Here is a 15,670-nt window from a genome sequence, read left to right as displayed (position 1 = left end):
AAATGAGAAAAAAATACAGGATCTAAAAGTTTTAACCTTTAACCTCCAAAAAGGAATAAATTAAAAATACCATTCGATTTCTTGCATTTTATCCAAAAAAACATTGTATAGCAACTATATGCATAATAAACGCAATATTTCACCGACAAAATCGCAATTTTACTTATTTTCCATACATTCAAGAGGGGCTCACAATAACCTTGACGTCACGTTCACTTATCGTTTTGTTAGGAGCGTTTCGCGAGTGAAGTACGATTGTCGGGCTTTGACTATCACATAACAAGATCCATTTTGTTAGTAATCTACAAACTAAACCTAAAAACTATGTTAGTATTCGTACCTCACTAATGACAACGTATTTTTAATTAAGTGTTGCATTATTGAGCACTCATTCCTTCCAGCTATTGCTTATTGGCTTTTGTATTGCTTTAATGCAATGGGTCCCACAGACATTTGATCCCAAAAACAAACCTGATCGATTGAAACCATTAACAAAAATTTGTCATCAAGCCTATTGCAATTAAAAGTGAAGTGAATATGAATATATAACCAACTAAAACGAGCATGAAGACGCGGAGAAAATTACCTTACCTTTTTTTGACTGCAGCCTGATCTTAGGTTACTTAAGGAATCAGTACTTCATAATTCTGTACTTTACAATGGTTGACCTCTTACCTTAAAAAACAACCTTATTCGAATAGAAAAATTTAAATTTGGAACGGGATTTTTCACATACATATTTGTCATTTAGTTGTTTGTGGTATTTATATGTGCATAGAGTTATTAAATCGTAGATATCTAGATAAATTAATTTAATATTTATTTAAAGCCCGAACAGGAATATATGATCACGCGCCATGTTGCGGAATTTCACTGGAACTAATTTTTTCATACTATACTGAACTGTCACTCTATACATAAGAATAACAGCGCCCTCTTGACAATGATCATATATGTATTTCTGGTCAGGCTTTAATAGTGTTGATGATTCCTAATTTTGACTATGACTGACAGTTTAGTATCTGATTAGTCAAATTCTGCCCTCCTAATAAAGAGTGCAGTAACTCGTGTTTCTGTGAAAATAGAGTTACATACATATTCGGAATCAGCAAGACGAGCTCTACAACTTCGTCTTTGACGTGCAATATAAAATATGGCAAGAACTTGACTTTCCATTAACGATAACTGCAGTAACTTAGAATTCTGTATATAGTTTACCAAGCATAAGTTCAATAAGTTTAGATACTGCACAAGTTTTTGGAATAGATTTGTTAAACTGTTAGTATTTTTTTGTTAAAAGTGCAGTAACTATAGTTACTGCACTTAACAGTGGAAGAATCTACCTTTAACTTTATTGAGAACACTATTCATAAGGGCAGTAACTATACTTACTGCACTTTTAATTGTGAGAAACGTTCTTAAATATTATTGCTTATTGGTCATTACTGCAGTAAATGGTATTACTGCGGTTATGCTTAGAAAATAGTTTTTAAGTTTCGTAATATTCTTCATTATATGTGCAGTATGTCGAAGTTACTGCACTTTTATCTAGGAGAAAGGATATTTTTGCGGATCAATTTGGTGGCGGTAATAGAGGCGGGGACTGCGGGGAGTCAGTTCGGCGTAGGTACAAACATAGTTTGAGAAACATGATTTTCCCAACATCGGAGTGAGTTAAATTAAATAATTAGTTACTACGTTTATACTTAAGCATACCTAATATTTTATTAACTTATTCTGTAGCGATAACTGCAGTAAGTACTTTTTGTAATCATAAGTGCAGCAAAAGTGTTACTTACTGCAGTTATGGTTAGAAATAGTTTTGTCAAATCCTACGGTATAAGTAATAATTAATGCGTTTTCGTATTTTTTGTCCCATTTGAATGCGTTTTTATATTTTCAGTGATAAATACAAATTCTGTAAACAGTAACAATTATTTTGATATATGATTGATGTCTGTCACTAAAATAGTCTATGAGATACAGCTAAAAAAAGAAATTAATTTTCAAACCGCTTTTCTCGAAAACTGGTTTGAACGAGTTACTGCACTTATCATTAGTAGGGCAGAATTACTGTCGAGTTAAGTAAACCTGGATAAGGGTTGTGTGATGGACCGATAGGAACCTAATACATATTACAAATTAATGGTTATTTATACAATATGGTACAAAACAGTTTCATGGCAATAATGTAGGTATGTGCTACTAGTAAAGGCATTTTTACGAGTAAAACTAGTTTTCCAAAACGCATTTTCACTGGTTGTATTGTAACTCGGAGTTTTCAAAACTAGTTGTCGCAAAAGTACATTGGTGAAAACAAGGTAGATTTCACTAATTATTTCAAATTGCAGTTAGAACTAGTTTTGACTTTTCGGGAAAACGCATTTTCACTAGGTGAAACTAGTGAAAGCACTACAGGAGGGGATGTACCCTAAAAAAAATTTTTTTTTAGATTGAATTGTACGACTGTCGGACTTATCTACCTATATATATATGAATAAACGTAAAAGTCCTGACTGACTGACCGACTCACTTAAATCAACGCCCAGCCCAAACCGTTGGACCTAGAGAGCAGAATTTTTCACAATAGGTAATTTTTATAACGTAAGTATCCACTAAGGAGGCATTTTTCAAAATTCATCCCCTAAGGGGATGAAATGAGGGTCCAAAGTTTGTATGGGGTTCAAGTTTTATTTTAAACTAAAATTAAATAAAATAATTATTTATTTCAGAAATTCAATTTCCATAATATATTAGTAACTTATTCTATTAACTCTTAACCTAGCAATTTGAAACTTCGTTAAACGATATATTATTAACATACAACAAAACTAATTTTAGCGTTTTTGAAAATTCATCCCCTAAGGTGGTGAAAAGGGGGTTGAAAGTTTGTATGGAGATCAAACATTTAATTGAGTGCCGGACTGGGATCTTTGTATAAAGGTATATTATTAGCATAGAAGAAAAGTAATTTTAAAAATTCACCCCTTAAAGGGGTTGAAAAGGGTTTGAAAGTTTGTATAGGGTTCCAATTTTATGCTAGGAGTTAGAAACTTCGTAAAAAGGTAAAAAGGTAAGGTTTCATTAAAAGAGTAGAAACTGATTTTAGCGTTATTGAAAAGTCATCCCCCAAAGTGATAAAAATGGGGGCTGAAAGTTTGTATGGAGATCAAACATTTTTTTGAGTGCGGGACTTGAATCTTTGTATAAAGGCATATTATTAGAATACAAGAAAAGTGTTCCAGCGTTTTTAAAAATTCATCCCGTAACGTGGTTAAAAAGGGGTAGAAAATTTGTAGGGTTCCCAATTTTATTTTAAGCTATGTACTTGAAACTTCGTAGAAAGGTATTTAATTAAAAGGGAAGAAAACTTATTTCAGCATTTTTGAAAATTCATCCCCCAAGGTGGTAAAAAACAGTTTGAAAATTTGTATGGAGTCAAACCTTTTTTTGAGTACAGGACTTCAGTCTTTGTATAAAGGCAAATTATTAGAATACAAGAAAAGTAATTTAAGCGTTTTTAAATATTCATCCCCTAAAAGGGTTAAAAAGGGGTTGAAAGTTTGAATCCATTACAAATGCTTATTGAAACTTCTTAGTTATTTATTTCAACGTTCTTAATAATTCTACCCCTAAGGGTGTTAAAAAGGGGATGTAAGTTTATATGTAGTACAAGTTTTCGTTTTAGCTAGGAACATGAAACTTGGTAAAAGGGCATTATATTAAAGTAGACGAAAATTGATTGCACCGTGTTTAAAAAGTTTGTATTAATAAAGTTTGCAGCGGGAGCGAACATTTAAAAAAAATAGTGGACTTGAAAATCTAAGTGTTGAGAGGGGTTATATCGAGAACAATTTTTTTCAGTTAGGGGCTTTGAAACTTCGTACTTTATTATTAACAAATGATTTACCATCCCTAATGATATCTTTTGCTGCATAATGTTCTATGCTCATTTAAAATATATAACCACCAACATACAAATCTACGCGTACGAAGTCGCGGGCAACAGCTAGTTGATTTATATAACCATGCCAAATTGCAGCTTTCTAGCACAACGATCACGGAGCAAAGCCTCGGATAGACAGACAGACACAGATGGACGGACATGGCGGAACTATAAGGGTTCCAGTTGGCTACGGAACCCTAAAAATCAACACTTAAGTTCCGTCCTAAAATATTCCTAAGAATAGGAATGAATATTTTTGTGTGTATTTGGCACAATGTAACGTCCGTACTGCACCTATGACCCATAGGTATTTTAGAATGGAATGGAATTTACGTTAATTAATCTTACCACCACCACGACACGTGGCACATCTATTGTATAATTATGTTGTTATATATAGTAACGTTAATAACTGGTAAAAATACCTACAATACCTACCTACATAGGTAATATATTTTTTACAAGCAACTGCCCACGATTCGCCTTATTTTATTACTCAAGAGTGATTTCGATATTAAAAGTATTTTTAAATTTACATACATAAATTCTAAGGTTGTAGTAAATTCCTGATACGAAATACCTGTATTTATTAAAATTATTATTTTGTCTTATTGTTAGTCTCAAAGGTAACAATGAAATCCATACGTTTATTGTTATTTAGAATCAATTTATAATGAGTTCAGTTATATTTTATTGATGATACAGTGTTGGTATGTCATAAACTAAAATGATAAAATAAGCAGCTTTAATTTTAAATCATAATCTATATCATATTTAATCAATTATTTGGTAATAATCATAATCATTTATTCATTTCTTAATGGATTTAATCTCATGAAGATGATGATACAATACTATAAAGTCAAACAAAAAAATTAAATAAAATATTTACAAATCTTACCTTAATATATCCATTATTGTCCATTGTACCTGATCCACAAGAAATGTATTTAATTTCACTAAAGTTTTATGTTCGTAGTTTAAAGTTAGACTCTAGTTTTCGAATGAATTATATTATTTATATATAGCTAATTATTACATTAAATCACTTTATAATCGAAATCAATAACACAATATTCAAAGGAGTATAGATTTCCAATTTCCAAGTAATTTACTCAAGTTTATCATAGCGCAGTTTTGCGCGGTAAAATTGCCCTGGCAAATTGATTGGACGTTTACGGGGACGCGAGTTCGCCGTGCGAGGCAGATGCTCACTGGCGCGCGCGGCATCCGGCAAGACCATCATATATCTAAGGGCAAGACAAACCTGCTAATTCATGTGTTAGGTATGATGTTGATTTAACATCTAAAAAATATTGTACTACTTACTTAGATTGCGTTTTAAGTGTTTTTTAAACCTTTTTATGTTTTGGCCTGATTCGTAACGAATTTGCCAAATTCAGTGCTTTTTCTTGAATATTTTCTAGCCTATTGTATACAGGATGTATACAATTTGTATTGTGACTGGCTACACTAAACGATTACACCTGTATATACACTGAGGTTTTCAGATTTTGATTCATATTCTATGAACTCTTAGGATATCAATCGTAGGGGATATTACTGCAATGTTCTGCCACCAGAGTGCAGCACTAGCCTTTTTAGTAAACCATAGAGTAACTTATACATACAGGTTTTTGACAAGTTTTCAGTGATAAAAAAAACCGGCCAAGTGCGAGTCGGACTCGCGCACCGAGGGTTCCGTACATTACATAATTTTAACAATGTATTTTTTATGTGAAACGTGAGTGAAACGTAAATTGCGGTATACGATTTATGACGTATTAAAAAAAAACTACTTACTAGATCTCGTTCAAACCAATTTTCGGTGGAAGTTTGCATGTGGGGGGACACACATTTTACAACTTTGGAAGTGTCTCTCGCGCAAACTATTCAGTTTAGAAAAAAAATATATTAGAAACCTCAATATCATTTTTGAAGACCTATCCATAGATACCCCACACGTATGGGTTTGAAGAAAAAATTTAGATTTTCTTGTTTCGCGATAGACCCTCAGATTGTGGTAGTGGCGCCCCCTACGCAGAGTTTCGCGTAATATTCCCTATTAAATAAAACAAATTATTATCGCAGACACAGTGCACCTCTCCACCGCAGCAGCGCCATGACAGCTGATCAGTGTTAATTGCTAGCGCATCTGCCCTTTTATTCGGACATCACATCTCTTTCTTCTTAACAAATTTGAAATTGTAGACAATGAATAAATTAATAAAATGAATATAGAAACAATGACAAAACGAATACATTTTTAAAACTTTTGTAAACTAAGTGTTTATAAAATGATAATATCAAAAAGTCGTTACTCCATATACAATAGTACATTTCGATGCTAGTGCATGTCATTATTTCACGAGTACCGAGATATCAACAACCAAGAATCGGGACGAGTGAAGAATGACATTTCCGCACGTGTATCGAACGACGTTTTTTAATACAGTTGCGAAAAAATAAGAAAAACAACAAGTAAGGAATAAAAACAATATCGAATGTTGCCTTTGGAAACGTAAAACATGCTTGCAGTAAGAAAATACGCCTCTTCTTTGACAGGCGTTTCGGCAGCTTTTCCTACCTCTACCTTCCGTAGCTATTCCGTTCCATTCAGACAACTTATTAAGAACGGTTTTTCAATATTCAATATTTAAAAATAAACGTGTTATAATGATGAAGAGGTAAGTAATAAAATATGAAATATGTATATTTTTCGTATTCTTACATTAAAAGTAGGTTTTTATGTTGATTAAAATGATTACGACGTTTGAAGGAACCTAATATTAACACTCATCAATAAGTAGTCATGAATTGGTACAAGTAGGTATAAATTTAAAAACATTGGGAAAGTAAAAAGCACTAGTTCGCGAAAACCAACTTTCCGCACGCTAAACAGCTACGTAAAGTAGCACTTTTGAGCAAATGTATTAAAAATAAACTTACAGCATTCCACATAGTCTTTAAGTTCTTGTTCCATGTAAATAACCTTTAGTAAGGGTGTCGAATATGGCCATCCCGAAAATATGGCCACACCCCTACACGTCCAAAACTATGGCACCTTCTACAACTTTGATTATACGTGTTAAAACGTCTATGTATGGCCATCGTTACAAGCTTCCCTGAGCCCCCGCTATTCCCGCAATGGGAGTCAAACTGAAACCGCGTGTCGCCGATGCAATTATTCACTCGTAAAGTTTTGTGATTATTTTGATTTGATTGACTTTTACTTCAAAATATTAATTATATTTTTGATATTAATAATCGTTGATAATATTTAAGCTTTGTTTGGTATATCTTGGGTTTTGATCTATGAAGTGAACTATGAGAATAAGTAAAAATATGGCCACCTACTGGCCGTATTAACCACGTTATAGTTATTTTTTAGTTCATTTTAGGGTTCCGTACCCAAAGGGTAAATCGATCCCTATTACTAAGACCCTATCGGGACCCTATTACTAAGACTCCGCCGTCCATCTGTCTTTCCGTCAGTCCGTCTGTCTGTCACCAGGCTGTATCTCATCAACCGTGATAGCTAGACAGTTGCAATTTTCATAGATGATGTATTTCTGTTGCCGCTATAACAACAAATACTAAAAATAGAATAAAATAAATATTTAATTGGGGCTCCCATACAAAAAACGTGATTTTTGTACCATGTTTTGCGTTATGGTACGGAACCCTTCGTGCGCGAGTCCGACTCGCAATTGGCCGGTTTTTTAATGGTTGCTCTACTGTTTCACGGGTCTTCTACTGAAATCTTTTTTATTAAACGATCAGTCGTAGAAGTCGTTTTTCGAAGACATCCGCTTCTAGGCTTATTTGTGATGCAGTTTCGAGCCTTGAACTGCTTATTCCAGACAGTAATCAGATGCAGGGATACAAAACCTCAGTTTGCTACTTACCTTTGTAAAATGCAGCCGCACCAGCTTGCTTGAAGTTGTTCGAATATGCTTTATGTTTTGGCATGTTAATGATGAATCCAAAATATTTAAATTCTACAAATGTAATTCAGATGTAATTACTGCCAAAATATTTAAATTCTGTAGCCCCTGTATTGGCGCGACACGGCGACAGTATCTCGCCGCGAGATAGACTACCCGTCTTTTATTAACTGTATGAATGAAAGGGGGACGGGTAATATATGTCGCGGCGAGATACTCTCGCGCCAATCATGTGCTAGCCCGGCAGTTCTCAATAAAATTGTAAAAAGACCGTGTCAAAATATTTTTGAACCAGTAAATTGTAATTTTTTGTTGCAGTTTATATTTTCATTCGATGAAACTAAGCTTTTTACGTGTTTCAAGGAGCTTTTAAGCCATTAATCACCGTATCAAAAATTAATTTGAATGTTTCATACAATAACAGTTATTATCATTGTCAAAATACTTTTGGTCGTTACTGTATACTATACTTGCTTGTTGCTTTAAGGTTCCGTGTCACTCGTGTCAGACATCCTTACCGACTTTACTGTAGTTTGCTTACTTACACCATAGAGTAACTTATACTAGAGCGGTACTGTCATAGTAAATTTTGTAACCCCAGTAAATTCACTGCCATCTGTCGACACACTTTAAAACTAAAAATGAAGATTTATAAAAATACGATAGAATGTATTTAAATATAGATAAATGATTTTTTAATTTGCATTAATTATTTTTATGATTTTGACCCATGTTCTTTTACTGATATGCGTTAAAATTGTTAAATAACAAACGAAACCGTCAACGCCATCTATACGACTGTAGGCTAAAACTAGTAGCGCCCTCTAAACGAGAATCAAATTTTCTTGATTTTCGAGGCACGTTTTTTCCTTAGACTGTATCCATCTATTACGGAGTTATATCTATCTTTGCTTACACAAAGAAAAGTATGTTAATGTGTGAGTGCCACAGATAAGTAATACAATATGGAAAGATAAACTCGATATAAAGGAAAATATTGAAAAAAAGCGAACAATGTCGTAGTGTTTTACATAATTATTTGATAACTTTATATATTGATTTCTTTCACATATTATTGTACATATATCATGTTATATATTTTCAATAAATTTATTTTTAGTGTACAAAATACTGTACTTTAAGTACAGTCAACGGTAAAAAATATACTCGATATACCATAGTTAATTCACCGACATAAGAGAATACGAGAAAAATTGAGACGACAAATAATACTTTAAGATTAAGATTAGATTAAGATTAAGCCTATTTATTTACACAACATTGCCCAAATTATCATACAGAGCTGGTTCGTACACTATATAGGCCCCTGCCTGTATCGTAGGTTAATGCCTAGAGCGCTTTTTGTTTAGGCTCTCAAAGCTTAACTCAGGCTTTCGAGGTTCGAGGGGCTTAAGCTTTCAATAGGCCCGAGTTCTTAAAGATTGAGCTCTCTATGAAGCCCGTCTTACGCAGCGTACTACGTAGGCGAACAACACACGAACGCGAAGCGAAGCGATGCGGCGCGGGGTGAATCAATCCTTTGATACCTACATATTATGTGACGTTTTCAATCAAAAGGTACCACATTGTCGCTTAACATAAGGAGGAAAATTGCTTGTATCTTTAAACGAAAAACCTGTCAGAGCGTCCTTATTGCAAGCGACAATGTGGTACCTTTTGCTTGAAAACGACACATATATATAAGTGTCTTACGTGGGCGATCTCGTTGCGTACGCGAACGCTGTGGGCCCGTCGCGCCGCGCCGTGCCGCTTCGCTTCGCGTTCGCGAGTTGTTCGCTTACGTAAGACGGCAGCGTTAAAGAGCTCAACTGTCAACTCAAGAAAAAACTTGAGTCGTTAAGGTTCTGAACTGTTTTTGAGCTCAAACCTTCAACATTCGAGTCTTCAAAGCTTGAACCTGCAAAGTTTGCGAGTCTTTAAGGTTCGAAAGTCTTCAAGACTAGGCTCCTAACAACACTAGTCGACGAAGGTTCTTTGTCCGAGGGACACAAAATAACTATAGGCCGATCACTAATTATCTCAGGCGTTTGGTAAAGTACCTACCTAGTTGCGCGGTGGTTTCCTAGTAGAAGCTAGCTAAGGTTTGGGACGGAATCTTGTTGAAGTATTTCATTTAATTTTTAACCAATTGATCAATTGCTCGCAGCCAAGTCTTTAACGACTTAGGAACTTCTTGTCTCTTGTCTGAGTTCTGTTCTGAGTAACAAAATTACCTCAATACGAGTATACCTACTTCTGGTTTAGACCATTTGATTATTGACCAGGACTGGTATGGGAACCCCCGCATCGCGGGGCGTGACTGCCTACAACGTATTTTTAACCGACTTTAAGATTTCATAAGGAGGAGGTTATCAATTCGGTTGTTTTTTTTATTTTTTTATTAAAATTAAATGGTAATTATTTATTTCAGAAATTCAATTTCCATAATATATTAGTTACTTATTCTATTAACTCTTAATGTTTTTTAATGTTTGTTACTCCATAACTCCGTCATTTCTGGACCGATTTTAAAAATTCTTTTTTTGATTGTAAGTATATACATACAGATTGGTCCCGTTTTTGTCAAAACGCAGTTCTGATGATGGGATCCATGAGGAATCGAGGGAACTCCTCAAATGTGAAAGGCATTTTTTGTATTTTCATCAACAAATCCAGCATTTCCATTTAAAAAAGTGACATTTGATGAAGTGCAGCTGCTGATGATGATCAGAAATATCAGAATGGAACTCTTTAAAGACGCATAGTTCACGTTTGGCGATTTGTCTTCTTTTTTTATGTTTGTTAAGCAAGTTACGTTTTCAAGACACATTTTTGTCAAGCTCGAGGTCTGATGATGGGATCCATAAGGAACCGAGGGAACTCCTCAAATGTGAAAGGCATACATATAGTGACTTTTGTATTTTCATCAACAAATCCAGCATTTACATAAAAAAGTGACATTTGATGAAGTGGAACTGCTGATGATGATCAGAATGGAACTCTTCAACGACACATAATTCACGTTTGGCGATTTATTCTCTTCGTTATGGACCCAGATCCAAACTTGGACCTGGACTTTTTTTTTGAACTGCGATCCTCACAGAACCGAACTGCTATCAGAAAAGTGGGTTAGGTTAGGTTAGAACTATGACCCTTACAGAAACGAAATGCTACTAGAAACGTGGGTGATTTTACCTCCTTTTAGTTAGGCAAAAGATTCTGTCTTTTTCATTTCATTGTCTGGAGTGCACCATCAACAATAAGTAACCTTTCAACGGCATCCCCCATTGAAGTCGGTTTTTTTTTTCTTAAAAATTATTGTTATAATTAGAGGAAAACACAAAATGAGGTAAAATTTTATTCACACTCGCAGAGTGATAACTTTTTTACAATAACCTAACATAATAAATAAAACAGTATTACATATAAAGTTACAAATAATACATTTTATTTCATTGGTAGGTAGGTACCCAAATACGATAAACGTGGCGTGGCATTACAAAACTTAGCGATTCTACAACTGTGTTTGCACAATTATCTAGTCATTAAGGTATATTTTTTCTTCAGGTAAACATATGTTAGGTCGATAAAAACTTTTTTTTTAGCTTCCCTACTTTGGTGTCCTACTGCTGCGCAAAGGCCTCCCCTCGTTTTCTCTACTCGACCCTGTCATCGGCATTTTCCCACCATTTGGGGTATTTAGAATGCGTCCCAAGTCGTCCCGTCATCTCCTTTTCGGTCTGCCTGAACCCCGGCCTGCACCGTCTATGGTGTTCTGTGGATCCCAGTCAATACCTTACGCAATTTAATTACTTTGTCAGCAATAAAAACTGAATTGAAATCCCTAGACATTAACATTCATTGGTTATTTTCTATTGAGTTATGTATTTAAAAAGTTTTGCTCTGGTTTTAAGCATAATTATATTGATTATGTAACACCAAACTTCACTATTTACAGATGACTGGTACAAATTTATAATGAGTGTAAAATAGTAGGGGACATTATAATGAGTATCACATTCACTGCCCCCAACGCACATGTGCGTTCACCGTCATACAAGTTTGTTCCTAGGCCACGCACCCTGGCAGTGAGTGCGGTATGGGTTGCTAACTTAATTCAGAAGTAAATTAACAGTTAATATTGTGAAAAAACGACTTATGAATAAATAAAAAGTAGAAAATTATAAGTAAATTCATTTTTTTACTATCTTTGACTCTGTACCAGTAACTCGATACAAAACCAATATCACGCTTTTAGTTGAACTAGTAATAAGCTAATAGTCAAAATATATTCCTATATTAATTTCAAGACAATGAGAAGCTACATTTTACATACACTAACGTATTTAACGTAATTATTATTACATACCCGTACAAAGTGCCGTTTCCGGGTAAAAAAAAATACTTTATGGCAATTAGTGATGATATCGCTTCGGATTGCATTTACATGTACAAATACCTAATCGTTCACACTGGTCAATTTTGTCCGAAAGGTCCCTTTTATAAAGAACAACATTTAATATAAAATACAAAAATCTAACAGTCATATTACATATTTAATTTAGAGCAGAAAATGAAAATGTCTTAATAGGAATGTTTTGCCGAAATATCGAATTGTAATTGCGGATTTCCAGCGACCGATATATTATTCTAGTTGTCGCCTCATTCGATGCCTTCGTTTTTCAGCATAGGATCGGGCTCCTCCATGTCCCCCAAGGTACCATCCCCACTCCGCTTTGCTCGGCTAATAATCATGGCCTTTGTTGCTGTTTTTACTGAAATTAACAAAAATAAATATTAAAACTAATACAACTTGAATATTTCTCACTTGATTTCACAGAAAAGAGTAAATATTTTAGTTTAAGTAATTCAGAGTGAATGAGCTACATTAGGTAGGTGCTCTGATGTTATCAGTTCAGTTAGTCAAACAGATAAGAACGACTGCATGAACAAATTTATACAAAGAAATTTGGCATACCTAAATTAACTTTTGTGTCTGCGAGCGATATTACAAATCACCGCTTCTTGTCCCCGAAACAACTGAAGTCTTGCCCAAAGCAGTGATTTTTTCAATTTTTCCTTTAATATAAAATTTTGGCATAGATACAAAACAGATAGCTTAAGGTATAACCAAAGAATAAGTATTTAAAACTGTTTTGTACAGCACGGACACGCTCCACCCCGCCCCGTAAGGAATTACCTCACCCCGCGACGGTAGATTGTCTACAATATTGACAGAATCTCAGTTCGATTAGCAACGCGAGGACGGAAAATTCAAAATGCCGACGTATTGTGTCATGTAGGTATGAAGCAGATAGTCCTAGGTTCAGATCCTAATAAAGGCATTATTTGTGTGGTGAGCATATTTGTTCCGGATTCATGGCTGTTTTCTATGTATTTAGGTAATATAAATAAGTTTATATTTTTATATAATATATGGATTTGTTTTATTACAAAAGAGTAAAATATGTAAAATAACGAATTCTGGGTAGTCTAATGTCGAACTAGAGGGTAGTTTGTAATAAAATAAGATCAAACCAAGTAACTCTCTCGATTATACTTACAATTATACGCCCATCCAATTTTAGAAAAAGCGTCAATGAAGCCTGTGGAGATGTTGATGCGCCCGAGCTCGGAGGTCCTGTAGTCCCACGGGAACACGTGGTGGTAGTTGTGCCAGCCCTCACCCAGGGCAGCCAAGCTTACCGCCAGGTTCTCTGTCGATTTTATCAACCTGTAACAAAATTTTATTTTAGTGGATGCGATACCACTAGGTATCCTCCATTTTATAAAGATAACGGGTAGCAGGAAGCACATTGGCCATGGTATAGCTCCTCTTCTGTGCAAGTTTGACATGAGCCCGATTTTGGACACACGAAGAATATCAACTAATGCAGTCGTTAGTTACTTGATGAGATCAGTATCTGATGATGCCATCTTATTCGCACAATAAGTTATAATAAGTTTTATAAATATATCATTGCGAGCCATGATCGTCCGTTAGTGCAATACGACGTTGAAAATGGTGGTGAACTGCATCACGCAACGCAAATGCAGCGCTCGAAATCTGTTTATTTATAAAATAGCAGAATACGAAGTTGAGCATGAGAGTGAATCTCGACGCAAAAACAATTCGGGCATGAAATGGAGAGACACTACTCTACTACGGAGTTTTGCTGTTACCTGTCGTAAGGCTTGTTCCCCCACAGGTGCGCGAAGCTGTTGACGCAGAATGCGATGTTGAGCGTGATGGTGAATCTCGTGACGAAGCTGACTACAAAGCTGTTTACCAGCAACTCGTCCCAGCAGTACCACGGGATCCATACGGGCAGGATCACATTGAGCAGCGCGAACAAAGGGATGAAGTATCTGAAAGTATGTAAACATTCATAATTAGTAAAGTGTCATGTTACATTATTTGGAATTCGTACGAAAGGTACTATCAATATTTTTCTCATCGTTTGCTCTGGGGCTGTTCGGGAGTCCGGAGTTGAGGCGTAAGCAAACGAAACGACGTATCCACTACTGTCTACTTCTTAGGAATCGTATTGATAACCCATCCGAACTTGAGCGTATGCGTATCTATATTCCACTTAGGTTAGCTTAGCAGTTGGGCGCAGCGTACTCAGACCTAGAAACCTTTTCGCGATCCCAAGTAATATCCGGACCTGTCAGGCCTCCCACGCACCCACGCACCGCGCCATTATATTACTTAATGAGATCCTAGCTTCACTCATGGATGCTGATGTATTTGCAGATAAATGGACGACACTACGGCTCAAAATAAACTTTATTGGTATTCACAACGACGGGACTTAATCGCGTAAAATAAGTTTTAACGTCCGACGTTTCGAGGACGGCGTTGTCCCCGTGGTCTGTGGTCGTGGTCGTGGTTGTGGTCGGAAATATTTTTTTTCCTTAACTACTTTTTTAAATCTATAGTCTAGTATTGATCAATGTCATAATTAATATAGGTACATAAATTTAAAAATGACAATTTGGGATAATTTGTTACTGCTTTTTATAATTTGTAATTTTTGTAACGATAAAATTCGCAATACATTGCGTCTTAGAATAAACTCCATAGTGTTCTAAATATCAAAACACAAGTTATTTTTAAAAGTTGCTGAGCAAATTTTGGTTAGTTTGAGGAGTACAGGCCACACCCGGTATATGAAAATCGATTCTTAAGGAGCAAAACCCCAATAAACTCCAAAAATAGCCACAACTGAATACAGGAACTCCTCCTTCTTGGAATTAAAGTCGGTTAACAATACACTCCTTTTCCTTGGGCAGTCGTGTAAAAAAAAGCATAGGTACTACATGGCCGATCTGTCAGGACTGTCAAGAGAGGCTTTCGAGAACATGAGTCATTTAAAGAGTTTTCAGCTGCGACATTCCATGCTGCTTTTCACACCAAGAGCGAATAGATTAATTAAAGTTTTTACTTTTCACTTTGTTATTATTTTATACGAGATAACAATATTAAATACCTCTAATTAATCACTCAAGATAAAGAACAAGTTTGCAGACGCTTGAATTTCCGTAAGCGAGGCTTAAGCCGTAAGGATGTTAATTTCCTCACTGGACTTGTTTATTTTTGCAATCAACTTGTTTAAAAATTAAACTAAATATCTATATTCAACATGATGTAAAAAGAACCGATTGCAACAATTAAATTTAATCATCGTACCCATCCCGCCAGCTTTCTAATGTAAGAAAAAGTATGAATACTTAGATATTTTTTTTATTTTTATTAAAAACTGATCGGCGATTG

The 15,670-nt window shown here is 35.1% G+C and overlaps 2 protein-coding genes across 4 annotated transcripts in view; both read right to left on the bottom strand.

Annotated features, from left to right (window-relative positions):
* LOC134743722 (pyrokinin-1 receptor-like) overlaps positions 1–5,138 on the bottom strand; it is a 94,661-nt gene extending 89,523 nt beyond the window's left edge. The window contains exon 1 of one of the 3 annotated variants that reach the window (XM_063677364.1): positions 4,848–5,138. The gene's annotated coding sequence lies outside the window, so the exon portion shown is untranslated. The remainder of the gene's footprint in view (positions 1–4,847) is intronic. The other 2 variants (XM_063677354.1, XM_063677331.1) reach the window with 2 other exon arrangements.
* Positions 5,139–11,233: 6,095 nt separating this feature from the next.
* LOC134743987 (acyl-CoA Delta-9 desaturase-like) overlaps positions 11,234–15,670 on the bottom strand; it is a 48,788-nt gene continuing 44,351 nt past the window's right edge. Inside the window, exons 5-7 of the mRNA XM_063677622.1 lie at positions 14,077–14,262; positions 13,458–13,627; positions 11,234–12,668 (exon numbers count right to left, since the gene is read on the bottom strand). Of these exons, the coding sequence (XP_063533692.1) occupies positions 12,556–12,668; positions 13,458–13,627; positions 14,077–14,262 (469 nt within the window). The 3' untranslated portion in view covers positions 11,234–12,555. The remainder of the gene's footprint in view (positions 12,669–13,457; positions 13,628–14,076; positions 14,263–15,670) is intronic.

This window comes from Cydia strobilella, chromosome 1 (genome assembly GCF_947568885.1).
Source record: "Cydia strobilella chromosome 1, ilCydStro3.1, whole genome shotgun sequence".
Classification (NCBI taxonomy): Eukaryota; Metazoa; Arthropoda; class Insecta; order Lepidoptera; family Tortricidae; genus Cydia; species Cydia strobilella.
Note: the sequence above shows the minus strand (reverse complement) of the source record. Positions and strands in the feature narration are given on the sequence as shown.